Consider the following 27,967-nt stretch of genomic DNA (forward strand, 5'->3'; position numbering starts at 1 on the left):
CAGCGTGCTCTTTATAAATTGGCTTCTTAGAGCAGAATAGCATCAGACTGTTACATAGTTTTTAGGAAGCCAGAGATTTCTCTTAAAATAGCTTCATATGACTGTACATGCCAAAATCATTCCTACAGAGTACATACTGTTTTATGTAAGTTCAGTCCTATAAAATTTATGCACTTTATTGCCACAATGTATTATTTGGCTTGGTGTTTTATCTTACAATTTTGTCTTTTTATTAATCTGTATCATCTCACACTAACCAAGTTATGAATGAGGAGCTAAAGAGGAAAATTAAGGGAGGAAGGCAACATCTACAGTTAATTTTGACAATGTTCTTAGTATTTTTTCAGTTCATAGAAATGTTTTGTTATTACCTATTGTGATTATATTATGATTTATACATATTATCGTTGGGTCTTACTTCTATTTTAGTCTTACAAATAGCATAAAGAAGAGGTTTTATATATTTATGTTGGCTTTCTTAAGATAAATTTGCCTTAGTAAAATTACTGAATCACCAGTTAAAACTGTCATCCTAAAAATGACTTGAAAGTTGTCTCCTCATATTTACACTATAAACCTTCTATTAGTGCCAGTACTAGTGAATGCCAAAGTAAAATCCGAATTGTATCTCTCCCCTCTAGGGAGTTCTGGGAAGTTGTTCATTCATTTTCAGATGAACAGAAAAGACTCTTCCTGCAGTTTACGACGGGCACGGACAGAGCGCCTGTGGGAGGTCTGGGAAAACTAAAGATGATCATAGCCAAAAACGGCCCAGACTCAGAAAGGTAATTACTGCATTCTGATTCTATAACATACTGCAAACTTGGCATTCCATATCACTCACATAGGAGCTTTCTTTGTAGCTTCTGAGCACCTTTTTGGTTTTTGTTTTGAACTCCATCCAGTTCACATCAATCATCAGTTCAGAGAATATTTGACTATTGTTTGAGAAACCCTTTAAAAAGTGGCATTAAAATTACGGTGCAGATTTTCAAATTATTGTGATTCTTTTTAAACTTTTGTTAAGTGAAAAGTCTAATTAAATGGAAATCTATTTAGAATGGTTTAAATTGAAGCTTAGCAGTTCAGCATGAAATTATTTTTTTCATATATTTTTTATTGTAATTAATAGAAGGGTTACATTATATTCGCCACAGCCTGAAATTCTTATCCTGTTAACGTAATTTTCACATTTAATTTTATTATCTCATTGTATGTCTTTATATATGTGAGAGAGTTAATCACACCACCAGCAGTTGCATATTTAGTGCTTTAAATGTACAGACACATTTCTCACAGGGTTTATATTTCATTATTTAACTCATCATTCTACTAATGTAAAATTATAATTGTTATGAAATATGACTTTCCTAGTCATATTACTAGCAATATCTCTAATAAACATTAAGGGAGCGTAGACTTTGAAATCTAAAATCAAGTTTGAAGATTTTTCCCAAATTAGTGTTAGTTCTCAGTGATTTCAGTTCTAAAAAGGTCTGTGTGTCTGTTGTGAGAATTATATAAAGTACAAGTACTGAAAACCTAAAATGGCAGCTGTTCAATGGATGTAATAGACTGCTACCACCATCATCGTAGTATTAGTTATAGGATAAAGACAATCTTGTTTATAATTTGCTTAATGTATAATTCCCATTGCAAACCATCCTAACCATATATATAATCCACCTAAAAGTAGGCATACTTAATATTGAGCATATTTCCCCTGACTTACTATTTTCCTGTTTTCCCCCCCTTTCTCTATTTAGGTTACCTACATCTCATACTTGCTTTAATGTCCTTTTACTTCCGGAATATTCAAGCAAAGAAAAACTTAAAGAGAGATTGTTGAAGGCCATCACATATGCCAAAGGATTTGGCATGCTGTAAAACAAAAATCCAAACAAACAAACAGAAAAACAAAAAAGGAAGAAAAAAAAAGAGAAAAAGTTTAAAAATGTAATAAATATACGGAGGGATACGTTGGTGGTGATAGTGTGACAGTTTGAAAGGCTGTAAGGTAGAGAACCACAGTAGTCAACCATGTCTGTGCCCCTGCGTCACCGGGCCCTGAGGGCTGGAGCAGCAGACTTCGGCTACATATGTGAACAAATCCTTTATTATTATTATAATTATTTTTTGTGTGAAAGTGTTACCTATTCTTTCACTTGTATGTACAGAGAGGTTTTTCTGAATATTTATTTTAAGGGTTAAATCACTTTTGCTTGTGTTTATTACTGCTTGAGGTTGAGCCTTTTTGAGTATTTAAATATATATACCAACAAAACTACTCTCCCAAGAAAAACATTGCCATCATTTGTAGACCATGTAACCTGCAAGTGTGTGCTTTTTTGGGGGGGAGGGGGGGTGTCCCTGTATCTAACTCAAATCAGGAACTGTTTTGTTTTGTTTTTCCCTAATAATTTTTTTTTTTTTTTTGCTTTTGAAACTTGAAGTCTTGGAAACAGTGTGATGCAAGTTCTGCTGGTCTAGCCCCCTAAAGAGTTTTCCGTGCAAAATCTTGAAAATCCATAAAGATGGAAGGGAGAACTTGGAATGTTTGAACTGCAACCCTCAGAACTTTAGTAACAGCACAACAAATTTAAAAAAAACAACTCATGCCACAGTACGCTGTCTTCATGTGTCTGGCAATGAACTGTTTAAGTAGCCACGCCTTTTTCTTAGAGTTTGGAAGGACAGGGATTTTGTTGTTGTCGTTCTTGTTTTAAGTTTACTGGGGAAAGTGCATTTGGCCAAATGATATGGTAGTCAAACCTTTTGCAACAAAGGAAGCTCGTTGTTTGTGATAAACAAAAAGCATGTGAAAGTGCACTTAAACTTTATGAATTACTTATTACCTAGATTTTAGACAATCCAGCGTCTCCCCTTCATGTTGCCATCACCTTGCGTAAGCAACTATTAAGGCACGTGACCAGTGTGGCAGTCTTAACAGAGAGGATGGCTACTGTGCCTTGTGTCACAGTCACACAGATAAGTAGGCCTGGAAACGGATGGAATTTTTACTCCTAAGAATTAACATTGTATATCCCCAAAGATTAAATTTTGCTTCCAAAAGTACTGTTAACAGATTACTTTCATGTACTACAGAAAAGAATAGGTTTAAATTACTGGATATTTAAGGTAGTAGTTTCCCTGTTCCTAGTCTTGTGTCTGTGATGTTAATTTCTTTTTTTTTCTTTTGCATTATAAAATAAAAGGATTATGTATTTTTAACTAAGGAGAGACATTGATATATCATTTTACTACAGGCTTCAGCTAATATGCTGAGCTTGTGCCTTGATGATTATTTAAACAGATTACTGCAGATCAGCCTGATAATTTGTTTGAAATTGGCATGAAAAATAGAGCTTTCAAATCGTTAGAGGTGGGGAAAAAAGGATGTCTTTCAGGATTATTTTAATTCTCTTAGTAATTGAAATACAACTTAATCTATACTGTGATGCTAATAAAACAGTGGCATTTATTTTTCACTATAATTTACAAAAGAAAATAACACTTCCTATATTGTGATGTGATAAGGTAACGTGGGTTTTTCTGGGCAACCTTTAGAACACTTGTGGTATGTACACCACGATGCCAGGAACCCTCGGTCACTGTAAAGAAGCCTCTCGTCCACTGTGCTCCTTAGGTTCCAAGCGTGAGAAAGAAGTAAGATGTGCTGGGGATGCGCTATATAACCAGTTCATGGAGAAACTCATGTTGTAAAGTCTCGAGTTCTGTGATCAGTATAGTCTTGAAATCCTACAGTTTTGGTAGTGTATCTGTATGAGTTTTAAAAATTATAGCCGAGTATAGGTTATCGGTTACTAAAGCCACCTCAGTAGATTTTAGCAAGGTGTGCAAAATAAATCCACCCTTAATCGTTGTTTTCTTTTTGAAGAAAAAAAATCACTCCTTTCACCTTCCTTGTAATCAGTGTGTCATATTTATTATGATAGTCTTATTTTTAATTAGAATGCTAGTGAGTAGAGTCCTAAGGCAGACCAAAACAAGCTTCTGCTCTCTCCGTGCCCAGACATTAGACTATAAAAGCACTTTGGGGGCGACTTTTCTACCTGCTTTGGCTTTCTTTGAATTGGCCCAGGGCAGAGGGAGAATTGAACTATAAACTAGTTTCCTAATGTGATTTCCCTAAATGCAATTTCTTATCTGTGAGAATTATAGAACAATCATACATAATAATATAGCCTGCCACAAACTTCAGAGCCTGGCAGCTCCGGCAGATGGACTGGCTGTCCAGACTGTTTATTGCTTTTCTGGACTGTGACTGTGTGATAAAGCCCAATTAGGCTTTCTTTAGCTTTCTTTTCAGACACATTTCTGTGTAGGTACACTGAAATAATCCTGAGAACGAGGCTTTAAACAGAGCACTTACTGTACCATTCATTCATTTATTCATTCATACATTCTGAGTTGACAGGACCAGGCACCGTTGCTGATTTCAGTAGGAGCCCGGCCAGGCTAAGGCTGCAAGTCCCTGTTGAGGGTTTCCCCAAGAGCTCACATACGCTGTCAGAGGAGGCGTCCTCCTAGTTCATGGTGACCTATGTCCCCGTAGCTGCTTCTCTCTCCCTGGTCCACCAACCAACCAAAACGCGCTCCCCGTGGCTGCTTGGTTTTGCCATGGTACTGGGAAGCGGTCTGGGGAGAAGACGATATACAAGTGGAGAGTCCCTGGCCTTTTCTCTTGGCCCTGTTATGTACTGACATTTGTTAACAGTCATGGAAAGATTGTTTTGGTGCCCGGAGAGGCTAGATTTCACTGTGGGAGAGGCTGCCAATCCGGTAGTTTCACTTAAAATTCATCACTGAAGCATATTCATCACTTCCTAATTGCCAAAATCTAAGTTCTTGACTTTGAACCTTGACACCACTCTAAACTTGGGCTATTCTTTTCTGTCTGCTCCCTTTCCATCCCAGCTCATCCATTCTTCAGCTATTACCTACAAGACGGTGCCAGAACTTGACCAGTTCTCCTTGGTCTGCCTCACTCACTCATTCTTCCCCAGTTCTTCTCAGATCAAAAATCCCCCAGCAGGTGTCTAGTGAAGCTGCCCAATTTTTTGCTAGACTTGGCTTTTCCTGCCCTATTTATTTAAAATATTTGGGTAGTGATTGAGGGTTTGCCTCCTTGAGGAGGCGGCCTGCTTAGAGTCACTGACTCTTATTCAGTAACACAGGTCCTCCCGGGGGCCTCAAAAGCAGGATGTTGGGTGACTGTCCAGTCTGCCCTTGTGCTGTGCCCTGGCAGCTGCCTGCAGTGCTCACGCCCTTCCACCCTCTCCCAAGGGAGGTGGGAACAGAGACTTTACACTTCTGCTGTTGCCAAATGTTCAAGGAGGCTGTCCTCGGCTGCACGAGGCGCAGCTCTGTGCTGAGCCCTGTTGTGCTGCAGGAGAGTCACAGCCTTTTTCTTGCACTTGTAATTTAGGTTCTAAAGGGAACTGGCTTCCAGTGCATGTCAGGCTTCTTGTCCAGGTGATCTCTTCCTCACAGGTAGTGCACTGTGACATGACAGGGGATGCACCTTGCCTGAAGCTACACAGCAGGATGAAGTAAGAGCTGGACCTGCATCTAGAGAGAATGAGCCATTTTCCCCATTGCCAAAAAGTTTCAAATCAAGAACTTTAGGTTTTAGCTCAATAGGACTTGGAATAGTTATCCTGATTGTCCGCCAGTCCCCCAAGAAACTCTAGAAAATGGGCTGGGGTGTCACTGGGGAACACAGTACAGTGGTTGAGGGTGCAGCCTGGAAAGTCAGAGGACTCTTGTTTTCATTCCTGGCCTTGCCATGTCCTTGGCTTGAATTGTACCCAGTCCTACCTTATCACTGGTTGTCAGGATTCGATGAAATTGAGATCCAGACACTAGGCAACATCTTGCAAGACATCCTGAAAGATAGAGATGGGTTCTCCCAAAATTTGCCAGTTCAATAAGAGAGAAAAATATTGAGGGATTGGAGATGTGTTCGATAAAGGTTTATTTTGCAAGAGTTGACCTCTCATCCACCTCACCATGGAAGGAGGAGTGTTTCCCTCATCCTTAAGATGTAATCTGCATACATAAAACCACCCTTTTTGAAAGTGTAAACTTTGTGGTTCTTAGTATGTTCACAGAATTGTGCAGTTGTCATTATATAGTTCCAGAGCATTTTCATCACTGTAAAAAAAAAAAATCTGTGCCCATTAGCAGTGATCGCCTGTTCTTATCGCCCAGCCCCGACAACCACTAATCTTTCTGCCCATGGATTTGCTTATTTTGGTTATTTCCTACCAATGGAATCATAATATGTGGCCTTTTGTATCTCCTTCCCCCTTAGAGTAACGTTCTCCAAATGCATCTGTGTTGTAGCATGTATTAGTACTTTGTTTCTTTTGTGGCTGAATACTGTCATTGTATTCATATCCTGTATTTTTTGGTTTTTCCATGGCTGGTGGATACATGTGTTGTTTCTGCTTCTTGGCTCTTATGAATACTACAATCATGAAGATTTGTGTACACGTTTTTATGTGGACCTAAGTCTTTCATCTCTCTTGATTAGTATCTTTTAAGTGTTTTGTGGTTTTAGTTCTTATATTTAGGGGTCTTTGGTCCATTTTTGCATGTGGTGCATTGTAGCAGTCCAGCTTCATTTGTTGGTATGTGGATATCCAGTAGAACGAAGACTATTCTTTCCTCATGAATGGTCTTGGCACCCTTGTCAAAAAAAAAAAAAACTGACCATAAATATAAGACATAAATTTTGGACTCTGATCTGAATTTCCCCCATTGTTCTGTATGTATGTCCTTATGCCGGTACCACATTGTGTAGATTACCGTAACTTTTGTGGTAAGTTTTGAATTTGAGATTTGTGAGTCCTTTGACTTTGTTCTGTTTCAAGATAATTTTGGATTTATTCTGAATCCTTTGTATTGTATGTGAATTTTGAGATCAATTTGTTAATTTCTGCAAAAGTGAGCACCTGGGATTTTGGTAGTGATTGTGTTGAATCTATAGATCACATGGAAGAATGTTGCTATTTTAACAGTATTAAATTTCCCAGTTCATGAACATGGAGTCTCTTTCCATTTGTTGAGGTCTGTAGTTTCTTTCAATGATGTTTTATTGATTTCTGTGTATAAGTCTTGACCTGTTTGGTTAAATTTTTTGCAGGTATTTTATTTTTGATGTTATTAAAAACATTTATTTTCTAGTTTTCATTTTTTGGGTTATCTATTGGTAGTGCTTAGAAATACATTTGTTATTTGTATATTGACCTTGTATACTGTAGCTATTCTGAACTCATTTATTCTCATTTTTAAAAAAAATTCCTACATACAAGATCATGTGTCTATGACTAGAAATACTTTTACTTCCTTTCAAATCTGGATTTTTATTTTATTTTCTTGCCTAAGTGCCCTGGCTAGCACCTTCAGTACAATATTGAATAGAAATGGCAAGAAGTAGACATCTTTTCTTGTTCCTGGTTTTAGGGGGAAAGCATTCAGTCTTTCGCCATAAAGTATGATGTTAGCTGTGGGTTTTCATAGATGCTTCCAGTTGAGGAAATTCCCATCGATTCCTACTTTGTTGAGTGTTTTTATCAAAAACAAAAACAAAAAAAACAAAAAGGGTATTGGATTTTGTCAAATGCTTCTTCTGTATCTATAAAGGTTGTCATGTAGTTTTTGTCCTTTATCCTATTGATATGTTGTATTACATTGATGGATTTTTGTATATTGAATCAACCTTGCATTCCTGGAATAATCCCACTTGTCTATGCTACATAAACCATTTTCTATGCTGCTGGACTTGGTTTGCTAGTATTTTGTTTAGAATATTTGCATCTATATTCATAAAGGATATTGGTCTGTAGCTTTCTTTTCCTGTAATCTTTTTGTCTGGTGTTGCTATCAGGGTTATACTGATACTATAGAGTATGTTTCACGTGGAGTACTTCAAGACCTTGACCTGTGATGCTTAGATGTTGGGGAACACAGAATGTGTTTGGCTCTGGCAAGGGTCCCCAGGTAAGACATGCTCAGGGTGGTCTGCAGCTGCGGAGTGACACACACCCATCGGGGCAGCACGCTTCCCAGGGGTCGCAGGGATTCCATGAAAGGTGGGTGAGCCATTGGAAATCCCTGGGCACAGGAAGCCTCTCCTTCAACCAGGCACAATGGCAGAGTGTTACCTCATCTCAGGGGAGGGGAGGCTGGAAGCCACCAGCCAGGCTGGTGAACTGCTGTGGGGAATCCAGGAGCCTCACTGAGCCTCTTCCCCACCGTGGCTCAGTGTCATAACTACAACTTGATAATGCAAATTTGTTTCCTCAGATTCCTTCCACTGCAAAAAGAGAAATGTGTGGAATGGTGGAGAGAAAAACAAAAACCCCAAGTTGCCCCATCCTTATGTTAGACTTTGTGCCCAGAGAAAGACACAAGCAAGAGATCCAGTTATGCCTTCAACTAAGAGAGCTTGGTCTTGTGCCACTGACTTCTTGATTAGATGCTTTATTTTTAGAAAGTTAAGTAGAAAAGCCACGTGGCTTGATGTTTCAGCAAAACCCAGAGAAATCTAATAGAAAAAAACAATTTCAACTATTTTTCTCACTACCACCACACACTGTCTTAAAAAATAAATCTGCTCTTTGGATTGAGGGGTCATTCACCCTGGCACACCCAGGATGTTTACTGTGGAGCAATCTCGGAGATTTCACACCCTGCCCCCTTATCATATGAAATTTTAGTGCCTTAGAAGTTTTACTTTCATGTTTTCTGGCACTGTAGAGTGCTTACCGTGTTGCACTCTACCATGTTGGAGGCATCAGATATTGACTTGCTTTGTTGAATCAGGGGAAACGTGGTAACGTGGGCCTTCCACATTCAAAGCTCGCAAGTGAGTGCCAGAGATCATGGGGAGAAAGGTTTCTTCTATGCCATGCCTAGGACTCAGAACTTGACTTTGTAGAAGAGGCAAGGACAATCTATCACACTTAGCTATTATATGAGCCTAGGGAGTATAAAATCACTGCCGCAGTGTTAGAAAGGTGCATTGCCTGAGAGTAGAACGAGGAAGAGCGCGCGTGGGAGAGAGAAGTCACAAACCCAATTCGGGGCAACAGGAATAGACCATCTTGGTTTGGGCAAAAACAGATTCAGTCTTAGCACAGTTGAGTCATGTTACAGTCTTGAGTGCCAGGGATACCCAGTTGCACTTCTCCTAAGCAAAGAATGCAGGTGGATTAAGAATCCTGAGAAGGGATGGGAACATGGCCCTGCTATGCCACGCCTGGGCCGGAAGGGAGAGGAGATTGGGGATTGTCTGTGGGAATGCTGCCCCTTGAGTTACATGAGGAGCCTGTGGCCCAAACAAAATACAGACCAAGCTCTGGTGGGAGTTTGTCTTGCTCATGGCTGTGCCGCCAACACACTGTGCCACATGTGACTTAGCTATCTCAGGATCTCTCCCTCCTCGCATTTCTCTGCTGTTGGCCACTAAACTCGCTGCACTGAGACAAGCCAAGGAAAAATATCAGAATTTCCAAAATATTAATTCCAGCCTTTGGCTGCTGCTGGTGGTCACGATGGAACCCAGGGCCTTGGTATGGGAGCCAGGCAACCTCACCCTCTCGCTGAGCCATTCCCTAGAGGCTGAGCTGAGCCATTTTATTTGGGATTCCGTGGGGTCTCTCCCAGTCAGCATTGCTGTGCTGCTTATAGCTTAACTCCCTCATTTGGTAAGAGTCGTGAAAGGAAAACTAACTGTATTCACACATCCTGGAGCTCAGAACATAATTGAGTGCACGTGTGAGTAATGGGATTGCAAAGCCTGATTTGTCAACCAGGCTTCCAGATTTCTCCAAAACCACCAGTGGGAGGTAGTGCACAAGGTGTCGTTTTAGGTGTACCCTCCCACTGTGCAGGGATAACTCAGTTTCTCATTGCTCATTTGAGTACCCTGGTTTTGCAAAAGCACTAAAAGGAAAAGGCTCATTTTTTCATACATTCCTAAGAAAGTGGCAAATGAAGCCATTGTATTTTCCTAAGGGGTGTACAGACGGGGCTTTGTTCACCCCACTCCTTTTTATCTTGGTCACTGCATGGACCTGGCTCCTCAGATCGCTCCAGGGCGGCCTTTTCTCTTTCATCACCACCATGTGTAGACATAACCACCCCACAGAGGAGAGAAAATGGCGGATCCATTTGAAGTGGGAGAATGCCCTCATGGGATATGTGTGGCCTCTGCTGACAAATAGGATCCCCTTCAATCACCTGGTCTCACACGCAACACTTTAAACCCTGCCTTTACTCAGCTGTGTGCTTTGGGACCTGAGTTTCACGTTCGTAAGTTATAGATGCTAAAGCACAAATAATTAGCCAATACTTTCTATTCATTCAGATGGCAAAAGCCATTTCCTATACTTGTTTTGTGACTACCCAATTAACGAAAAGACTTGAACTCCCCTGTATTAGACCTGTGGGGGATGGTGTGAAATGCTCGTTACAAGGGACAAAGGCTTTGTGTGTTCGTTAGCTCAAGCCCAAGCTATCCAGTATCAGAGTGATAAGATTTTTGTAAGGCTCTGGGCCAGCAGTAACAGGAAATCATCTTGGCTCCTTAAGATATTTAAATCTTCAATGACTCATTTTGCTCAAGAGCTCAGACCATCGCTTGTATATACAAACAATGGGACAGCCAAACCTTGGCAATCATTTAACTCTGGCAAACAAGTTTCCTCTAGTGGGCACTGATTTTGAGTAAATACAAGGAGTACCCCCCCCCCCCGGGCTTAACCGGGGTGAGTGTGAGGCTAGCCATTCTCTTATTCTACATCAAGAAATGAGGCCAAGTTTCCCTCTGAAGAATCAAAGTAGCTAACAATCCTCAAATCATTGCCTTTACTCTTCTTTTTTTCTTTTACAGTAAGAGCAATACTGCCAAATGTGTCCAGGGTCCTGTATCTTCTTAGATATATGTCCTTGGGGGAGAGAATTTTTGTTATTTGGTAATGAAGGTGAAGCCTTCTGTGTGGAAAGTTCAAGATGTTCTGTTCCCAGTCTGGCCTGCCCTTTGCTGCCTCTTCTAGTTGCTAGGTCTCCATGTCTCCACTCGAACGAGATGCAGGGATGGAGGTGACCCAGGCCCACCGTCTTACTGTGTAGAATCCTGCCTTAGTTGCTGTGATCTTATAGAAGAGGAAAGCACTTTTGCTTCCCGAGTTCAGGAGTAGTCTTGAGATGAGAGGTAAGATTTTTTTCCCTCACTACTGAGTGATGAATTGGGTAAGGAAAGGGTGTCTTACAGGGAGGGGGGGGGAAGTGCACAGTCTTTGTGATGATGGAAATTGCTTCCAGTCTCTTTTAAGAACTATTTCTGTCCTCTGCCTGCACAGTGAATTCTGACGGCTCCCTTGCCTCCTGTCTCCAAGGGGCATATGGGAAAGGAGTCTTGAACATACGAGGGTGCTGGAATGAGTGGAATCCTGTCCACCACACACGAATGTCTTTCATTCCTGAGCAACCTTCTGTCCTCCAGGATGGCCTTTGTCCCGGCCTGGTCCCCACGCTTGTGCTGTTGCTGAACCTGGGGGTTGTTCTTGGGTTTGGACTTTTTCTTTTTTGAATGGTCAATTAAGAACTTAAGCAGCTTGCCTCTCAGTTTCCCACCACTTGCTGGCCTGGATCCAGGGTCGCTGTCCACAGAGCTTGAGACCCCACTGGAGTCCTCATCCTGTGATGACACGCTGCTGACCGTCGCAGTGCTTTCTGGTTGCACAGTCGGCTCCAGGCTTTCCAGTGGTTCTAAGGTTACAGCCAGAGCTGGCTTCTTCTTGACTTTCCTTAGTTTCTTACTGAAGGCCTTAGCGCCCGCTTCCCTCGAGTCTGCCTTTTCTGTCACTCTGGAGACGGTTTGGGACTGGACTTTATTGGGCTGGATGCCCTGGACCGCTGGGCAGATTCTCTGTTTGTGCAGATTTCGTTCCGAGTACATCCTGCCACTGTCGTTCTCCACGCTGTTCTTGATGATGGCCTTGACCGCGGCCTCGCTGTCGTCCACGAGGGGCGCATTGTAGTTGGATAACATGTTCTTGGAGCTGAGCTGTTTGACCAGCTCCTTATTGCCTAGCAACCGGGCATGGGCCAGCTCCGACCTCTGATGCTTGGAGAAACATTTCTTGTAAAACGCAATTTGTTCCATCAGGCGCGCGTTGGCTTCGTATTTCTTCATGGATTCTAGGAAGCTGAGTTTCTTTTTCAGCAGCTTCTCTTCCTTCCAGTTGAAGGAAAGAATGGAGTAGGACTTCTCTGTTTCTTTGAGTTTGATGGTCTCTCTCAGTACCGTGTTGTGCTTGTTTCCTTGGTGGCCACAAGTGTCTAGCGAGCTCTGAGATTTGATCTGGTAGCTTCTTAAGATTCCCAGATGATGCAGGGGGTCTGCCATTTCTCGGTCCATCTAAGGACTGAGCAGCCAGGGTTCTGTTACCAGATCTGGGAGGGTGCTTAGTGATGTGTGGCCTCTGTGACCACACAGTTCCATCCCCGGCCTCGGTGGGGGTGTTAAGGAACTCTGGGTGGTCAGAACTTGGCAGTCCGGTGGCCGGCTGGCTTCTCACACCTGGCTCCCTCTAATAGGGTGATGCAGTTTCCAGTACAGTCAGGAAGTTTTCTCGAGGCAGATTGGAAATGATCACTGTGTCCTTTGGTGGTGTGAAGTCCCAAGGACAAAATTCCACTCATTTGTTCCACCTCGGCCCTCCTCTGGGCTCGTGGTAAGACCTTGACTAAAGATGAGCTTGCATAGAGGTTGGGATGAAAAGAGGTGTCGGATGAGGAGAAAGAGACCATACAAATCAAGGAGAGGTAGCTGTCGGCGGCCTGTCACCACATTCCACGTTCAAAACCTGTTGCTCTGGTATGCTGGTTTGAGCTCTAGGTGGTCGCACACAGAGGCAGGAGGGTAGCCACAGGTGTGGATGGGGCAGGGGCCAGCCTGCAGACTCTCACTTCCTAGTCCTGTTGTGCTTGCCCTCAAATGGTAGCCCACTGACACGAACAACTTCACAAAAGACTGGTGAATTGTCCTCAGTGTACTGAGTGACTCCAGCTACTGTGCAATTCAAGGTTTTTATTAGGGACTGGAGGCATGCACCAGCCCTGAGTTCAAGCCTCAGTATCAACACACATATACACAACTGGCTGGGTACTGGTGGATCATGCCTCTTAATTCTAGCTACTCAAGAGGCTGAGATCTAGAGGATGGTTCAAAGCTAACTGCAAGCAGTAAAATCAGAGACGCCATCTCCTATTCATGAGTAAAATACCAGACTGGAAGCTTGGCTCAAGGGATAATGTACCAGCAGAGCCAGAAACCTGAGCCCAGAGCACAAGGCCCTGAGTTCAAAATCCAGTACAGGCACACACAAGGAGATGCCTGTTGTAGTTTTTTCCTAAGATTAAAAAGAAATGTGTATGAAGGGGTTCATTGTGACATTTACATACGTGCCTGCAGTACATCCCAATCCCCCATTCCTGCTTCTGTTTCCTGTGCGTGTGTTCTATTTACATCATTCTCCATTCTCCCCATTGTTGAACACCTTTGAGATTCCCTATTCATTCTTTGGTACATATTTTCAGTGTGTTTTGATATTCACCCTCCACCATTCTTTTTAAATCTCCCTCCTGCCCCTCCTCTCACACAGACCATATTGTGTGTGTGTGTGTGTGTACGTGTACACACTTGCATCCCCATGTGTATCTGACTTTAAGTGTATCTTATGCAAATCATCACTTATATTCACTATTTGGCTTTGGGTCATGACTGCTCATTCAACACGATCTGCTTCCATCTGTTTCCCTGAAAATGAAATGGTTCCAGCTTTCTTTCTGGCTGTATAATGTTCCATAGTATAGTATATTTTCTTTACCCAGTTATCTGTTGTTGGGCACTCTGACTGATTGCTGCAATCCTGGAGTGAGCCTGTAGCTTTCTCTTACATTGATTTACACTCTTTCACACATGTGTCCACTAGCATTATGTTGGGGTGATAAGAAAGAAAGATGGACCTAAGTAAACACCATACTGATTTCCATAGTAGGTGCATTAGTTTGTATTTTAGCAGCAAACAAGGATTTTCCCACCAAGTCCTTCCTAGCATGTGTTGTTGTCTTCTTCGTGTGTTGTTTTCTTCTTAGTCGCTGTTTTGACTAGTGGGAGGTATACTCTTAGTGTAGTTTTGATTTTGCATTTCCTTTGAGGCTGGAGATGTTAATCGTTTCTTCATGTATCTATTTGTCATTTGTACCTTCTAACAAGAATTCTTTTTTTTTTCTAACAAGAATTCTTATAAGAAGAATTTGCTCGCCCATTGGCTCATCACATTATTTGTTCTTCTGTTTAAATTTTTTCTTTAGCTACTTGTCTATTTTGGATATCCATCTCATCTGTTGAGTGAGCCAAGGACTCCTTCCATTCTGTGGGCTTTCTTTGATTCTGGTAATTGTTTCTTTCACTATGCAGACATTAAGATTGCCTTTTGGTTTTTAGTGTTTTATTAGCTCAATCAGTCACCTGGTCCCCACTTTCTCCTAGCTCCCTGACTGTCCCTCAGACACTGAAAACGTCACTGCCCCTTCCTTTTTCCCATCAAAACCTGAAGCTTTCTTTTCTTGCTTTTCCCAGTAGCAGACACTACCCGAGTTGTCTTTTCTCAAAAAGAGCTGCTCGGGCCTGGAGTTTGGTCTAGTCGTAGCGTGCTTGCCTAGCATGCACGAAGACCCGGGTTCGATTCCTCGGTACCACATACATAGAAAAAAGCTGGAAATGGTGCTGAGGCTCAAGTGGTAGAGCTCTAGCCTTGAGAAAGTCCAAGGACAGTGCTCAGGCCCTGAGCTCAAGCCCAGGACTGGCAAAAAACAAAACAAAACAAAAAAAGAGCTGCTCCTTCCTCTGTACAAAAAGCTATGACTGATCCCACCCTGTCCTCCATCCTTCCAAAGGGACCCTACTCTTGGCTTATATTCAGGGGAAAGATTCTAGATTGTTCCAGTGAAATTGAACAGTTACAAGTTCGTGATTTTGAGCTGGGTGCCAGTGGCTCATACCTATAATTCTAGCTACTCAGGAGGCTGAGATCTGAGGATCGCAGTTTGAAGCCAGCCCAGGCAAGGAAGTCAAGCGGTAATATGCCTGCCTAGCAACCCCAAGGCACTGAGTTCAAACCCAAGTACACACACACACACACACACACACACACACACACACACACACACACACACGAAGTCCATCCGTCATCTTTGCACAAGAAGAACCAGCAAACCTGAAAATCACTCAGTAGAGAATACCTCGTCAGACTAACAGAGACAAACAAGCACAAAAAACAGCCCAGGGACAGATGCCACACCATCAAGGATACAAACACTTACTGGGAATCTAGTGGGGAAGCAAAAAAGGATAGAAAATTTTCATCACATTTGCAGAGAATGGACACATTCAAGAAATACCTCACTCCAAGAAAAAGTGTCTACATCAAGGCCACAGTGTTTGAGAAGCACCAAGAGAAGTCCCTGCCACACTGTAGGGAGCCTCAAATAATAGCAACAGGAAACTTCTGTTCAGAAATAATGGAAACAAAAAAGACGCTGGGAGAAATATCTAAAGTACTGGCAAATACATGTGAAGCTATAAGTATGCCCTCTGTAAAAATAAAGATACTAATAAAGCTTTTCTAGATAAATAAACCTGTGACCACCACTAGACTTGCCCTGCCAGAAATGCTAAATAATGTGCTTCCAGCTGAAATATCAAGAACTCCACACAGTGCTCAGAGTGGTAGAAAAAAAAATCAGTCATAAAAGTAGCCAACTAGCTAAATCTCCCTTTTATAACAACCAATTCTATTCTTCAAATATCTGTGAGATTTTCAGGAAGTTTATTCTCTATTTCTAGCTGCATCCCATTCTGGAATTAAAGCATTGTGTTTTCTGACCCTATGCAGATTTCTAAAAACACGGTGGTCTGCTTGTCCCTATTTTTGGACTAGTTATAGTAATGATTCTGCCCACCAAAAAAATGGCAAAAAGAAGAGCCACAAAGCAACTGAAAATGCCCCAAAATTCACTGTAGTGACACAGCACCATTCAGGCCATTGCTGTTATTTGTCATGAGGTCATCTGACGTCCCTTTAGATCATCTCCACACTTTTAATCATTGTAGTTCTAGGGGAGCATCAGTTCTTGCCCTAATTACTACAACAAATAGGACATTAAATCTTTCCTTAATATGAAGTCTGCTTGGTAAAAGCTATTTGTGACAGTACAGTTTGGTGAGACAAAAGATCATGTGTAGAAGCAACTCTAAGGTCGGTGAAGAGCGAGGTATAGTGGCTGGTGACTAATCCCAGCCACTGGGAGGGGGCGGTAAGATTGGGTGGATCAAGTTATGAGATCACCCTGGGTGGAAGTGGGGGGTGCAGACTTTACCTCAATATATTAAGCCATCTGTCTTCCCAGATACACAGGAGGCCAAGGACCAGGATCATTGTCTAGGCCAGCCTGGACAAGGCGTGGCAGTCCATTTTGAAAATAATAAAGAACATAAATGGCTGGGAATGCAGCCTCAAGTACAAAACTTCAGTACCCCATGAATAAGTATCAAAACCTCAGCACCCTGTGAATAAATAAATCTAAAGATAAATGAGAGGACCCCACGTTATCCTAATTCTGAATGTCCCATGTCCCTAACAAGGGACATTAAACTACATCTGTAATTGATTTTGGATGATTATGTTCATCACTGTTCTGAGTATGGGTTACTCCCAATTGTTTTTATTATTACTATTATTATTGCATTGAGTTATTTGCATTAAGAATGCATTTCAGCTTCATTAAAGTTGGTGATAGACAGCTTCATAGAACTGCAGAAGAGACTTCTCTAAGGGATGGCACAGTTTAGCAGATGGAAGTAATGACACCTAAGGAAATTAGGATGGATTGAATATTGTGGCAATACCGCTTTTCAGTAATTACACTGGATGGGGGCAAAAGGGGAATAATACCAGGACAACATCCAAACTTTCCTACGCGACATGCATTATCTTCCTTAAGCACTTTTTTTCACCATAGGAAAATAATATTATTAAATTACTATAAATTGTCACTACATGAAACTCAGGGAAAAACCACCAGAATTTTTTTGTCCTACCCCTCCCCCCCAAAAAAATGAGCTAAGTCTTCTAGAGCCCTCGTCAGGCAATAGGAGGCGGAGATCTGACGATCGCAATTTGAAGCCAACCTGAGCAAGAGAACCAATTGAGACTCTTATCTCAAATTGGCCACCAAAACACCAGACTGACCAAAAGTGAGACTGACTCGAAAAAAAAAAAAAGCTCAGAGACAGAGCCCGGGTCCCGAGTTCAAGCCCCAGGACCAGCATGTGTATACACGCACATGTGAACATGCACACACACTTTAAATCACTCCTTGGTCAGGCCCACTCTGCCATAGACTCAGTCTTTTTAAGTAGGTAAACATTCCTTTTATTTCTACATAGACTTGTCTAAAGGTGACTTAAGTTGTAGTTACACCACGTGCGTGCTTAGTGACTACTGACACAGGGTGAGTGTGAAATAGTGTGTGGAAAGGCTTGATGTGCAGGCTCGCTGCAGAACTGAGGAGCCATGGGCTCACCAAGACTACCAGAACACACAATTCATCAGCGTTCTCCAGGGGTTCTTGCTTCTTTGTCATATGTGCCTGCACATGCACACGCACGTTTGTATAAAATGTCTTGTAGAGTTGATAGAAGACAAAAGTATAACTTTATTACGGTCTAAACCTTTCAAAGAAATAAAAATGCACATGGCTTTCTATATCATTCCATACAAATATATAAAGCTAAGTAGTTATGCTTGATTAAAACCCTGTGTGTCTTGAGACTACTTAGGTGTATGGAAGGAATGTCAAAAACATAAATCAACTTTTATTTTCATGTTAGTGTTTCTCAAGCAAGAACAGGAGTTGATAGTGGAGGGGTTTTTTGGGGGGGGGTGTTTGTGGTGGGGGTGTTGAACTCTGGGCCTGGGCACTGTCCCTGAGCTCTTCAGCTTAGGACTACTCCCCTACCCCTTGAGCCACAGCACCTCTTCTGGTTCTCTAGTAGTTAATTGGAAATAAGAGTCTCCCGGAATTTTTTGCCTGGGCTGGCTTTGAACCATGATCCTCAGATCTAAGCCTTCTGAGTAGCTAGGATGACAGGCGAGAGCCACCGTGACTGGTTTAGTTTTTTGGTTTTTGGTTTTTGGGATTTTTTAAAGTCTTAGGCTGAAAATGGACATTTAAAAACTAGGATTAAAAGTTCAAACACATGGTCTAAATATGTCAAGAACAAAAAAGCTCTGGACTAGAAAACCCCAGCCATTCATTAGTTCACACTTTCTCAGCATGCATAGTATTGTGCATTTCTTTTACTGTGCAATTCATTTGGGCAAGTTATAGAGAAACAAATGGTGATGTTTCCCAACAGAAAAAGGGTGTAAGTTAGAGTTTAAACATATGCATAGAAGGTATGCCAGTGTGTTAAAATTAAAAATACTCAAGTATCTAGAGCATACTATGTGTTTCTGAAAGGACTTGCATTAAAGAAAGAAAACACTTGCCTTATTATGGTGACATTAATCACTGAGTACCAAGTAACAATTTACCACGCAATATTCCTAAGATATATATCAACCAACATGTGTCTTTGTTTCTTGCTATCATTTCTGCTTCATATCCAAGAATAAAATACTTATGGCAAAGCGTATACACTAAAATTGATAACTCAATTGAATAACACACCCCAAACCCAGCACGTAATCAGAACACAGAGACCTAACAAGATGGTGAAGCAACCCAGGTGTCTTAAATGTATCTTATCTAATGCATATCGTCAAGAAAACAAAACTATATATGTAGCTTCTTGGATTATAAAAACAAACAACTAATTCAAATCAATAACTGAAACAAAAGCTAAACCATGCATACTGAGACCACACTACCTACGGACCAGGAATTTACTCTCATGAATGTTCAGGAATTAAACAAATGAGGGTAATCTAAATATTTTGGCATAAGCAGAAGTCATAGTTTTAGATACAAAATGAACTTTTATAAAAGTTCTCAACTGCACTTTTTCCATTAAAGCAGAAAAGACGAAATATGATAAAGATTCAATTATATATGGAACACTGGTAACAATTTCCATTAGGAAAACACCATAAGTATTTTTTTTTCTTTTGCTGATCATGGGGCTTAAACTCAGGGACTGAGCACTGTCCTTGAGCCTCTTTGTGCTCAAGGCTAGCGCTCTACCACTTGATCCACAACGCCACTTCAGGCTTATTCTGAGTAGTTTACTGGAGTGGAGATGAGTCTCACAGACTTTCCTGCCCATGCTTGCTTAGAACTGTGATCTTCAGATCTCAGCCTCCTGAGTAGCTAGGTTTAAGCCACCAGCACCCGGCAAGAATATTCTTAATTATGCCTCACAAGAGATAAACACAGGCATCTCAGAATCTGGCACAGAGTACATGGTATGTAAATTCCAAAAGATATTGGTTTAGTACTCACCCTTCTTTGAAGTAGAGAAGCAAACTTCTACTCATCTGTATTATCAACCTGTGAGAAAGAGGAGACATGTTAGAAAATGCTCTACAGAAAGGGTGACATAGAACTAAACCAAGGTTCCATTTATGTGTTACAATAAGTAGTGTTCTCTCCTTTTAGAAATCGTGATGATAATTTGAGAACACAGCACCACTGTTGCTTTGTGAACATTATTTGTCATCCAATAATGCACTTGCTAGGTACAAGTGAGTAAATACTTTAAAAAATAAAGCAAGATAAAAGATGTGCACTGCCTTGATAGGTTAGAATGAGAGCAAGTTCCCACAATGGCATCTCTGATTGGTCTCACATTGGAGACAACCTATGAGGCTTAGCTGGCTCGTCGAGAGTCTACATCTGGTTCTCCGGGTGACCTCTGCAGAAAACTTCCGTATCCTCAGACCCTTGTGCTCATTGATATCCAGAAGTGTGGCCCTCGTAACTAAGACCTTCAGTCCCCAGGCCTGTCCTGGGCAGCCTGGTCTGCTGTCTGTGCTATGAACGACAGCCGCAAGTATCTGGATATTCAATCGCCCTGTAGATTTTGGAAGTGGAGAACTGTTACATTTTAATAAGTCTGCCCTTGTACATCAGAAAATCCTTTAACTTTTTTTTTTTGCATTCATTGTTATTGTAAAGGTGATGTACAGGGAGTTTGGTTACATAAGTCAGAGAGTATATCTCCTTTTAAACGATGTCACTCCTTCCCTTGCTCTTGCCCCACAAGTTGTAGTGTTTCTTTTCAACATCATGTCTGGTAAGTGGCACTGCTGCATTTGTTTACCTTTTGGCCTACTATGTTTGTGTTTCCCTCACCTTCCCAAAGACAGGTAAACAAAAGGAAATGAAAACAAAAACAGCAATAAAGAAAAAAAAAACTTTCCACTTCTTGGAGTTCATTTGGATAAATATTTATATGATCAAAGGCATAGAGACATTGTACCCTTGATCTCGCTCTGTGTGAAGGTCTAGAGATCGATAGAGTTTATCATGTCTCAGAGTATTTTTTTATTATTTTACCATTTAATGTGTTTACTTGCAGATTTTTTTATTTTTTGTCAGTCCTGGGGCTTGAACTCAGGGCCTGGGCACCATCCTTGGACTTTCTCAATACCGGTGCTCTACCACCTGATCCACAGCACTACTTCCGGCCTTTTCTGTATTTGTGGTATGTATGGAATAGAGCCCAGAGCTTTGTGCATGCTAGGCAAGTACTCTACCACTGGGCCACACTCCCAGCCTTTACTTGTAGATTTATAGGCACATTTCAGTTAGCACAAATGACGGAAACTATGTAACCTGTATTTCTCTGGGTCTGATTTACTTAGATTCTTGGCATACTATCAATCCTACTGGCTTTGGTTATTGTTTCTGTTTTTGGCTTTTTCTTGATCAAATAAGGATCCTTTCCCTCTCAGGCCTTGAGAAGCTAGGTTACAGACACACAATACAGATAAGCACTTGCTACAATTTTGCCTGATTTCTTTTTGAGAAAGGCATTCTCTTGCCTGTTGACTCTGTGTGTGTTTCTCATTCCAACTGCTTTATCTGCCTTAAAAATTTTAAAAAAATACCATCATTCATGACTATTTTCTATTTTTTATTAAAAGTCATTTATGAATTTGTGGAGAACTAGACATTTGGAGGTTTTTACATTGACTAATTTGAATCCACACCATGATATGTGGTGATTTTCTGAAAGAGCTTGCATTTAAGGAAGAAACACCTGACTTCTAATTCAGACACCATTGAGGACCTACGATGTAGAATCTAATTGACAATATTCCTGAGATGCCTTATAATTCATATTTTGTTTAGCATCTTCCTGTAGTTTATGCTTCCTTCCAAAATAAAAAAACTTATTGGAAAGTAAACACACTAAAACTGCATAGCTCAGTAAACACCCTCAAAAACACAGCAAGAAATGAAGTTACAGATCAAAAAATAAAAAGTTACAAGAGTGCAGTAATCTCCTAGATTTATTACCTCTGAGTATCTTATCCATACTATAGATAGAACTAAATTATATATCTGACTGCTAATCCCAAAACAGTGAAAAAAAAAAGAAAATGCAATGGTTCCATTAGAAGCAGAAATAAATACAATGTGATGAATAAAATGGAAGAATGAAGTCACTCTTCTGAAACTGCATGGATTTTTTTTAATGAGGACAGCCTGATAATAATACTTTGACATGAAAAAAAAAATCTCATTCTAGTTTATTGTGATTCAATAGGAAATAACAGTCCTACTAATTCTATATGTGGTCCACCAACAAAAGATTGAGAATGTGAAGGAACATGATACTGATTCTATAAGGCCAGTATCACTGATGAGGAAAAGCAAATACCATGACAACATTCTCCAAAACACACCTCTGAAGAGCTAAACACAGATGCTGAGAACTTGGCACATGTGAATTCCAAAGAATCTTGGGCTTGGACTCACCCTTCTTTAAGTAGAGGACTCAATCTCAGCTCTTTCATGTCAGCACAGCATGAGAAAAAAAAGAAAACGTGTTTCACTTTAGAGATTGTTCAATGACCAGTACAATAAAGAACTAAAATACAGTTCCATTCACATGAGTGCAGACAGACAGGCATTCCTGCCTTCCTTAGAGGAGAATGTGAGTGAGGAAAACCTCATGAATGTATGCACGGCATTTCTCTGACTGAAGGGATGCCAGCATCTAAGATCGCCTCACAGAGTACCTGATGTGCAAATATCCAAGGTGGTTGGTTCATCACTCACTCTCTTCTCTGAAGTGGAGAAACAGATTACAGCTCTTGAACGTCAGCAGAGCGTGACAGAAAGAGAAGGAAACACATGTCACTTTAGGAAAGAACTGACAACAAATGTAATAAAGAATTAAAATATGGCACCATTGGTCTTTTGGAATTTTCCCTATACACAACAAATGGCCTGCTCCTCCAGGGTTTCCTCCATGGAATGCCGTCATGTTACTCAGAAACGTATTTCCCATTGATAGGTACAACCCTGTTTGCAGAAAACAAAGCTAGTCACTAATGAGAGATTTGTATTCTCTCATAAGAAGAATGCTAATACTGTTCATGAGAACAAGAAAGCTTTCCCACAATGGCATCACTGAGGCCAGTCAAGTAGAGTCACTCGTCTGGTTCTCACACTACCATCGGCTCTGAGTCCTTCAGACACTGCTTATCGTGGGCCAAGATATACACCCTGTGACAAATGAGCATTTCTACAGCCATGCTCATCCTGGTCACATCTGTGGAATGTATGAAGAACAGCAAATGTACATTAGATATTTTGCTTCATATTGGGTTTTTTTCATACCTATACTCTGGAACAACTTATGGCTTGCACTGTACTAGTTAAAAAAACATATTAAGTTTGGGGAATGTTTTAAACCTCTTCTAGGTAATAGTTTCGAGTAATGTGTTGAATTAGAGTAAAAACAAGACTAAGAAACACCAAATCATGTGAGATAAAACTAAGTAAATGAGGGCCGGGAGTTTGGCCTAGTGGTTAAAGTGCTTGCCTAGCATGCATGAAGACCCGGGTTCGATTCCTTGGTACCACATACATAAAAAAAAAAAAAAGCCAGAAGTGGTGCTGAGGCTCAAGTGGTAGAGCTCTATCCTTGAGAAAGTCCAAGGACAGTGCTCAGGCCCTGAGCTCAAGCCCAGGACTGGCAACAAAAACAAAAACAAAAGCAAAAAACTAAGTAAATGATTAGCACATTCGATTTCATTAAACTTTATTTTCTCCCTACATAAACTATTTAAAGAATATTTCAGCTTTCCATAAATTATTTAGGTTACTTTAGAAAGCAATTTTCAAAGAGAAGAACTAAAATAAAAACTTTCTGAGACATATATGGAAAATTTATCTATCTGTGACAGATACCCATGGGAGCCCCTAGGGGTGGGGTAGGGGATGAACCATGGAGTAAAAGATGAATTTCCAAGCCTCAGGCTAGCTGTTCACCTATGTTTCTGTGAATTTAAAGAACTTGTAGGTACTGGACCTATAGCAAAAATACACAGAAATGTAATCAAATCAGAAAATATATGAAGCTAATGACAAGTAAAAATGAACAAACAGTACCAGACAGAACTAAATTATATAACTAGCTGCTAATTCCAAAACAATGAGAAAAAACCTAGTTTAAAGCAAGCATTCTATTAGAAGCAGAAATACATATTGTCTGACCCCCTAAGACCATTTGGAGAATGGATTCTCTCTTCTGAAACCACATGAATTTTACCATCAGGAGATCCTGACAGTATTTTGGCACAAAAAGTCTCATTCTAACGATTTCCCGGTATGAAATTGTCGTAACAGTTCTCCTAAATTCTACATGTGGTCCACCAACAAGCCTGAGAATGAGAAAGAACATAACATGAATTCAACAGTGCAGGTGTCACAGACAAAATCTCAGCAAGGAAAAGAAAATGCCAAGAAACACTCAAGTCCCTGAAGAGCTCAGAGACCCTACAACCTGGTACGGAACATATGACTTGGACATTCTCAATAACATGAGTTTCCGACTCACCCTTCTTCTCTGAAATGGAGGAAAAGACTTCAGCTCTTCTTTGTCAGGAAAGCCTAAGAGAAACACAAGGAAACATATTTGCAATGAAGATTTAAATATGATTGTTGCTTGCTTTATTCACGTAGACATGATTGACTTTAGGAATGGCTAATGAGATGATCTATGCATCTATTTCGAGCTCATTTCTGGATTCTATCTTTTGAACATCATCCTTTTGTACTGGAGAATGTATTTCTCATCTATATGTATCTATAAATCTGTTGTTGGAAGATAAATAAAGCTAATCAGTGAATAGATTGAAGATGTGAATTGACTCCTAAGATATCCGTAGTATAGTAGCATGTAAACTTGCTCTGTACTAGTAAATACAGAAAATTGTTTGGGAGATGTTTCAACATGTTCCCAGCTAAAAGTTTTAAATAACTCATTAGATTCGAGGAAAGAAACAAGACTTGAAGCACCCATGTTCTAAGTGTGCCAAATAAAGCTAAGTGAATGATGAGCATATCTGAACTTCACTGACCGTTATTTTCAACCACGACCAACTGATGTAAAAATGTCATGGTTCTGCTAAAATTGTTTTGGCTCCTTCATAGATTTCTTTGTTTCGTTATTATAAAAGTGATTGTGCAGAGGGATTCTAGTTACACAAGATAAAAAAAAATTACCAAAATAACAGAATAGTTTGCTCCCCTCTCTTCTGCCACATAAAAGAACCAGTCATGGCTTTATACCTGCACTAAAAAGTATCATAGGAAAGAAATTGGATCAGAATAGGTCCCAAAATAATGTCAAGTAAAACCCAGCACTGGTTCCTTTTATAGGAATCTCAGTACTTCCAGGTCTTTCCTGAGACATTTGGTTCATAATTTTCTCTCGTGTGCATTTCATTGCTTCACTTTTTTTCCCTCTCTGAGTTCCTTCAAAAGAGCCAAAGGTCATCTGTGTGAAGATATCCATGAGACACAAAGCAGTTATCTCTTCAATTGGAAAATTGAAAGTTGTCTTCAGCTAGTAAAAGTTTCAGGACAATGTGAAAATATTCCACCTGAGAAATATTCTAGTGCAGCCAATTCTGAATGACTCATTGGCTCTATCAGAGAGGGATTCAGCTCTCAACACAGGCTCCTCTGTTCAGCGTGCTTATGTTTGATTGACAATGTGAGTCCCCATCAACAGCTCAAAAGCATTTCTCCCACCATTCCATTACTCACAGGTGCATTCATCAGCTATCAGAGAGAAACCTGTGTGGACAAGTGCTCTGATTTCAGTTCATTTAGACATAATGGCAAATCTACAGGTTTCCCAGTACCCTTCAGTAAGGGTCACCCAATAATGAGTTAGAGTCATCCACTAATTAGTCACTGGGAGAGTTGTCAAGTTTGCACTATTTATATAATATCATAAAGAATCTGGAACCAACTGTAACCTAAGCATCCGACATGAAATAGATGATTAAAGCATCTTAAAATTTGCCTGACAGTAATGGATGATATTGCTTACTGCTGACTGGGCTTCAGTTTTTTTTAATCTAGGAAGATATAGCATTATCTTATGAATATGGACAGGATTGTTACCTGATATGATTGAAATTTTTTTCTGACCACTGCAACCTCATTTCAACACGATGTACACTTACATTGGCAAATTCAGTGTCATGACATTTTACCGACTTCTCACTTCCAATATTTGCAAACAGCTGGGATTTTACAATAAAACTCAGTCCTTTTAATTATAGCATATAATATATTCTCTTTGTGCTTTTTTTTTGGCTAGTCCTGGGGCTTAAACTCAGGTCCTAGGCACTGTCCTTGAGATTTCTGAGAACTAGCGCTCAATCCTCAGATGTCAGCCTCTGGAGTAGCTAGAATTACAGGTGTGAGCCACTGGCACCTGGCAGAACTCCATCTTTATACTTCTTCATTTGTTACTCAGTAGCATGTTTCCTATCTGTATGAATAATCGTGACACTGGGGACTGAATAGAGAAGTGTGCATTGCCTCATATAGGACCCTAATGCTTGTTATGAGAAGAAGCCTTGGTTTTGAACTCAGGCTCTTCTCTGAAGTGAAGGACTAAGTCCCAGCAATGCCTGACAGCAAGAAAACTAAAATGTAGTATCTTCTTTTTGGTAAGATTTTCAGTATACATTTTGGACTGCTTTGCATCTTTCAACATCCCAGCATTTGAAATTCTTCATTTGTTTACTCAAGAACCTATGTCTTGGGCCAGGAGTTTGGCCTAGTGGTAGAGTGCTTGCCTAGCATGCAGGAAGTCCTAGGTTCACTTCTTTGGTACCGCATACATAGAAAAAAACCCAGAAGTGGTGCTGTGGCTCGAGTGATAGAATGCTAGCCTTGAGAAAGCCCAAGGACAGTGCTCAGGCCCTGAGTTCAAGCCCCAGGACTGACAAAAGAAAAAAAAAAAGAAGAAAAAGAAAAGTATCTATATCCTATTGCCAATATTTACAATTGTGTGTGAAAACTAAATGAAGGTACTCACTGAACAGATAAAACATTTGCCTTGTCTGGGCTGACAGGACACACATGCCTTTGACGCCACACTGCTGCCGCCGGGCGTACAGTAGCCGGTGTACTCTTATCACCGCACACGTCACCAGTCCGTGCTGCCTCCTAGGCGAATTCCATCTATTTAACACCTCGATTGCCTTGGGAATGTATTTCCTATATACACGCATGGAAATTTCTCTTTTCAAATAAAAGTGAAGTCAGTCCCTTAACAGAGGAAGGATACACACTGCCTCCTAAGGCAGGATGCTCATGACTGTAATGGGAGCCAGAGAGCTTTCTCACCTACCAGGCTGAGAATCTCACTTGTCTTCTCATGCAGCCCTCATGTGGTTCACAGCTTGAGGGCTGCGCTTAGGCCTCAGCACCCTCAGACCCTCCTGACACGCCAGCATGTCCACGTGTGGCTCACTGTCCACACATCATCCAAGTAACTAGCATCTCCTCCTGTTAGCCGTCGTAATGGCAATTCCAGTGCACATCTCCACTGCCAGCTCCTTTCTAAGCCATATAGATTTTAAAAACATCCTCACTGGTGCTCAAGAACCCATTTCCTGTCTACAGGTTATCTACAACTCTGTTCAAATGGACATAAGTAATTTAATACTTTAAAGATGTCCATTATCTGAAAAGAGAGGATGCTAAGGTCCATTTTAAGAGTCTGAAAGCCTTCCCACAGTGGTATCTCGAAGGGATCATCAATGAGCCCGAGCTGAAAAGCGTATATGTCCTCTTAGAGCTCAGCTGGCCTTCAGCATCTTCAGACACTAACGCTCATCATGGAGCTAGACATGCGCCCCCTGGTGGCAAAGATGAATTCCCACAACCAGGCTTATTCACCTCCATGTTCTGTATTAGGAACATTCTGCTCCTAGGTAGAAGTCTCTACTCTTCTACGTGCAAAGGCAATGGAAGCTAGCCATCAAATGAAAATGCCAGCTACAAGTGCAAGGCAGCGTTCCCAGAAGTGACACGGCTGAGAGGCACCTGCTCTACATCTCTTACCAGAGCCCACAGCTGGTTCTCAGATTGACACCTGCTTTGAGTCCTTCAGCATCCTCAGACATGTACTCTGGTGACAAACAAGCTCCCTGAACTCTGATGGCTCTGGGCAGCCAAAGTCTACCCAGAATACATGGTCAGAAAACCTCCTCAGGAGAAGTGTGTCTGTCACACTGATGGTAGAAAAAAAGATTTCTAATTTATAATGTTGTAGCAAAATTAGTAAGGTTTAACAAAACAAAACATCAAGCTCTCAAGA

General features: G+C 40.9%; 1 protein-coding gene, 1 long non-coding RNA gene and 1 other non-coding gene across 7 annotated transcripts in view; 1 reads left to right on the forward strand and 2 right to left on the reverse strand.

Moving 5' to 3' along the window:
* Ube3a (ubiquitin protein ligase E3A) overlaps positions 1–3,231 on the forward strand; it is a 60,677-nt gene extending 57,446 nt beyond the window's left edge. For all 5 annotated transcript variants that reach the window (XM_090321771.1, XM_090321773.1, XM_090321775.1 and 2 more), the window contains 2 exons: positions 642–785; positions 1,767–3,231. In XM_090321771.1, coding sequence (XP_090177897.1) covers positions 642–785; positions 1,767–1,887 — 265 coding nt within the window. In that variant the 3' untranslated portion in view covers positions 1,888–3,231. The remainder of the gene's footprint in view (positions 1–641; positions 786–1,766) is intronic.
* The window catches only part of LOC150044224 (uncharacterized), a 35,970-nt gene extending 13,449 nt beyond the window's left edge, over positions 1–22,521 (reverse strand). The window contains exons 1-2 of the long non-coding RNA XR_016533216.1: positions 22,090–22,521; positions 19,606–19,653 (exon numbers count right to left, since the gene is read on the reverse strand). This is a non-coding gene — a long non-coding RNA (uncharacterized LOC150044224). The remainder of the gene's footprint in view (positions 1–19,605; positions 19,654–22,089) is intronic.
* Positions 22,522–27,725: 5,204 nt separating this feature from the next.
* On the reverse strand, positions 27,726–27,791 carry LOC150044225 (small nucleolar RNA SNORD109A). The gene has a single exon (XR_016533337.1). It is a non-coding gene; the product is annotated as a small nucleolar RNA SNORD109A (small nucleolar RNA).
* Between the last annotated feature and the right edge of the window lie 176 nt (positions 27,792–27,967).

Source organism: Megascapheus bottae, chromosome 30, assembly GCF_031878675.1.
Source record: "Megascapheus bottae isolate mThoBot1 chromosome 30, mThoBot2.hap1, whole genome shotgun sequence".
In the NCBI taxonomy this organism is placed as follows: Eukaryota; Metazoa; Chordata; class Mammalia; order Rodentia; family Geomyidae; genus Megascapheus; species Megascapheus bottae.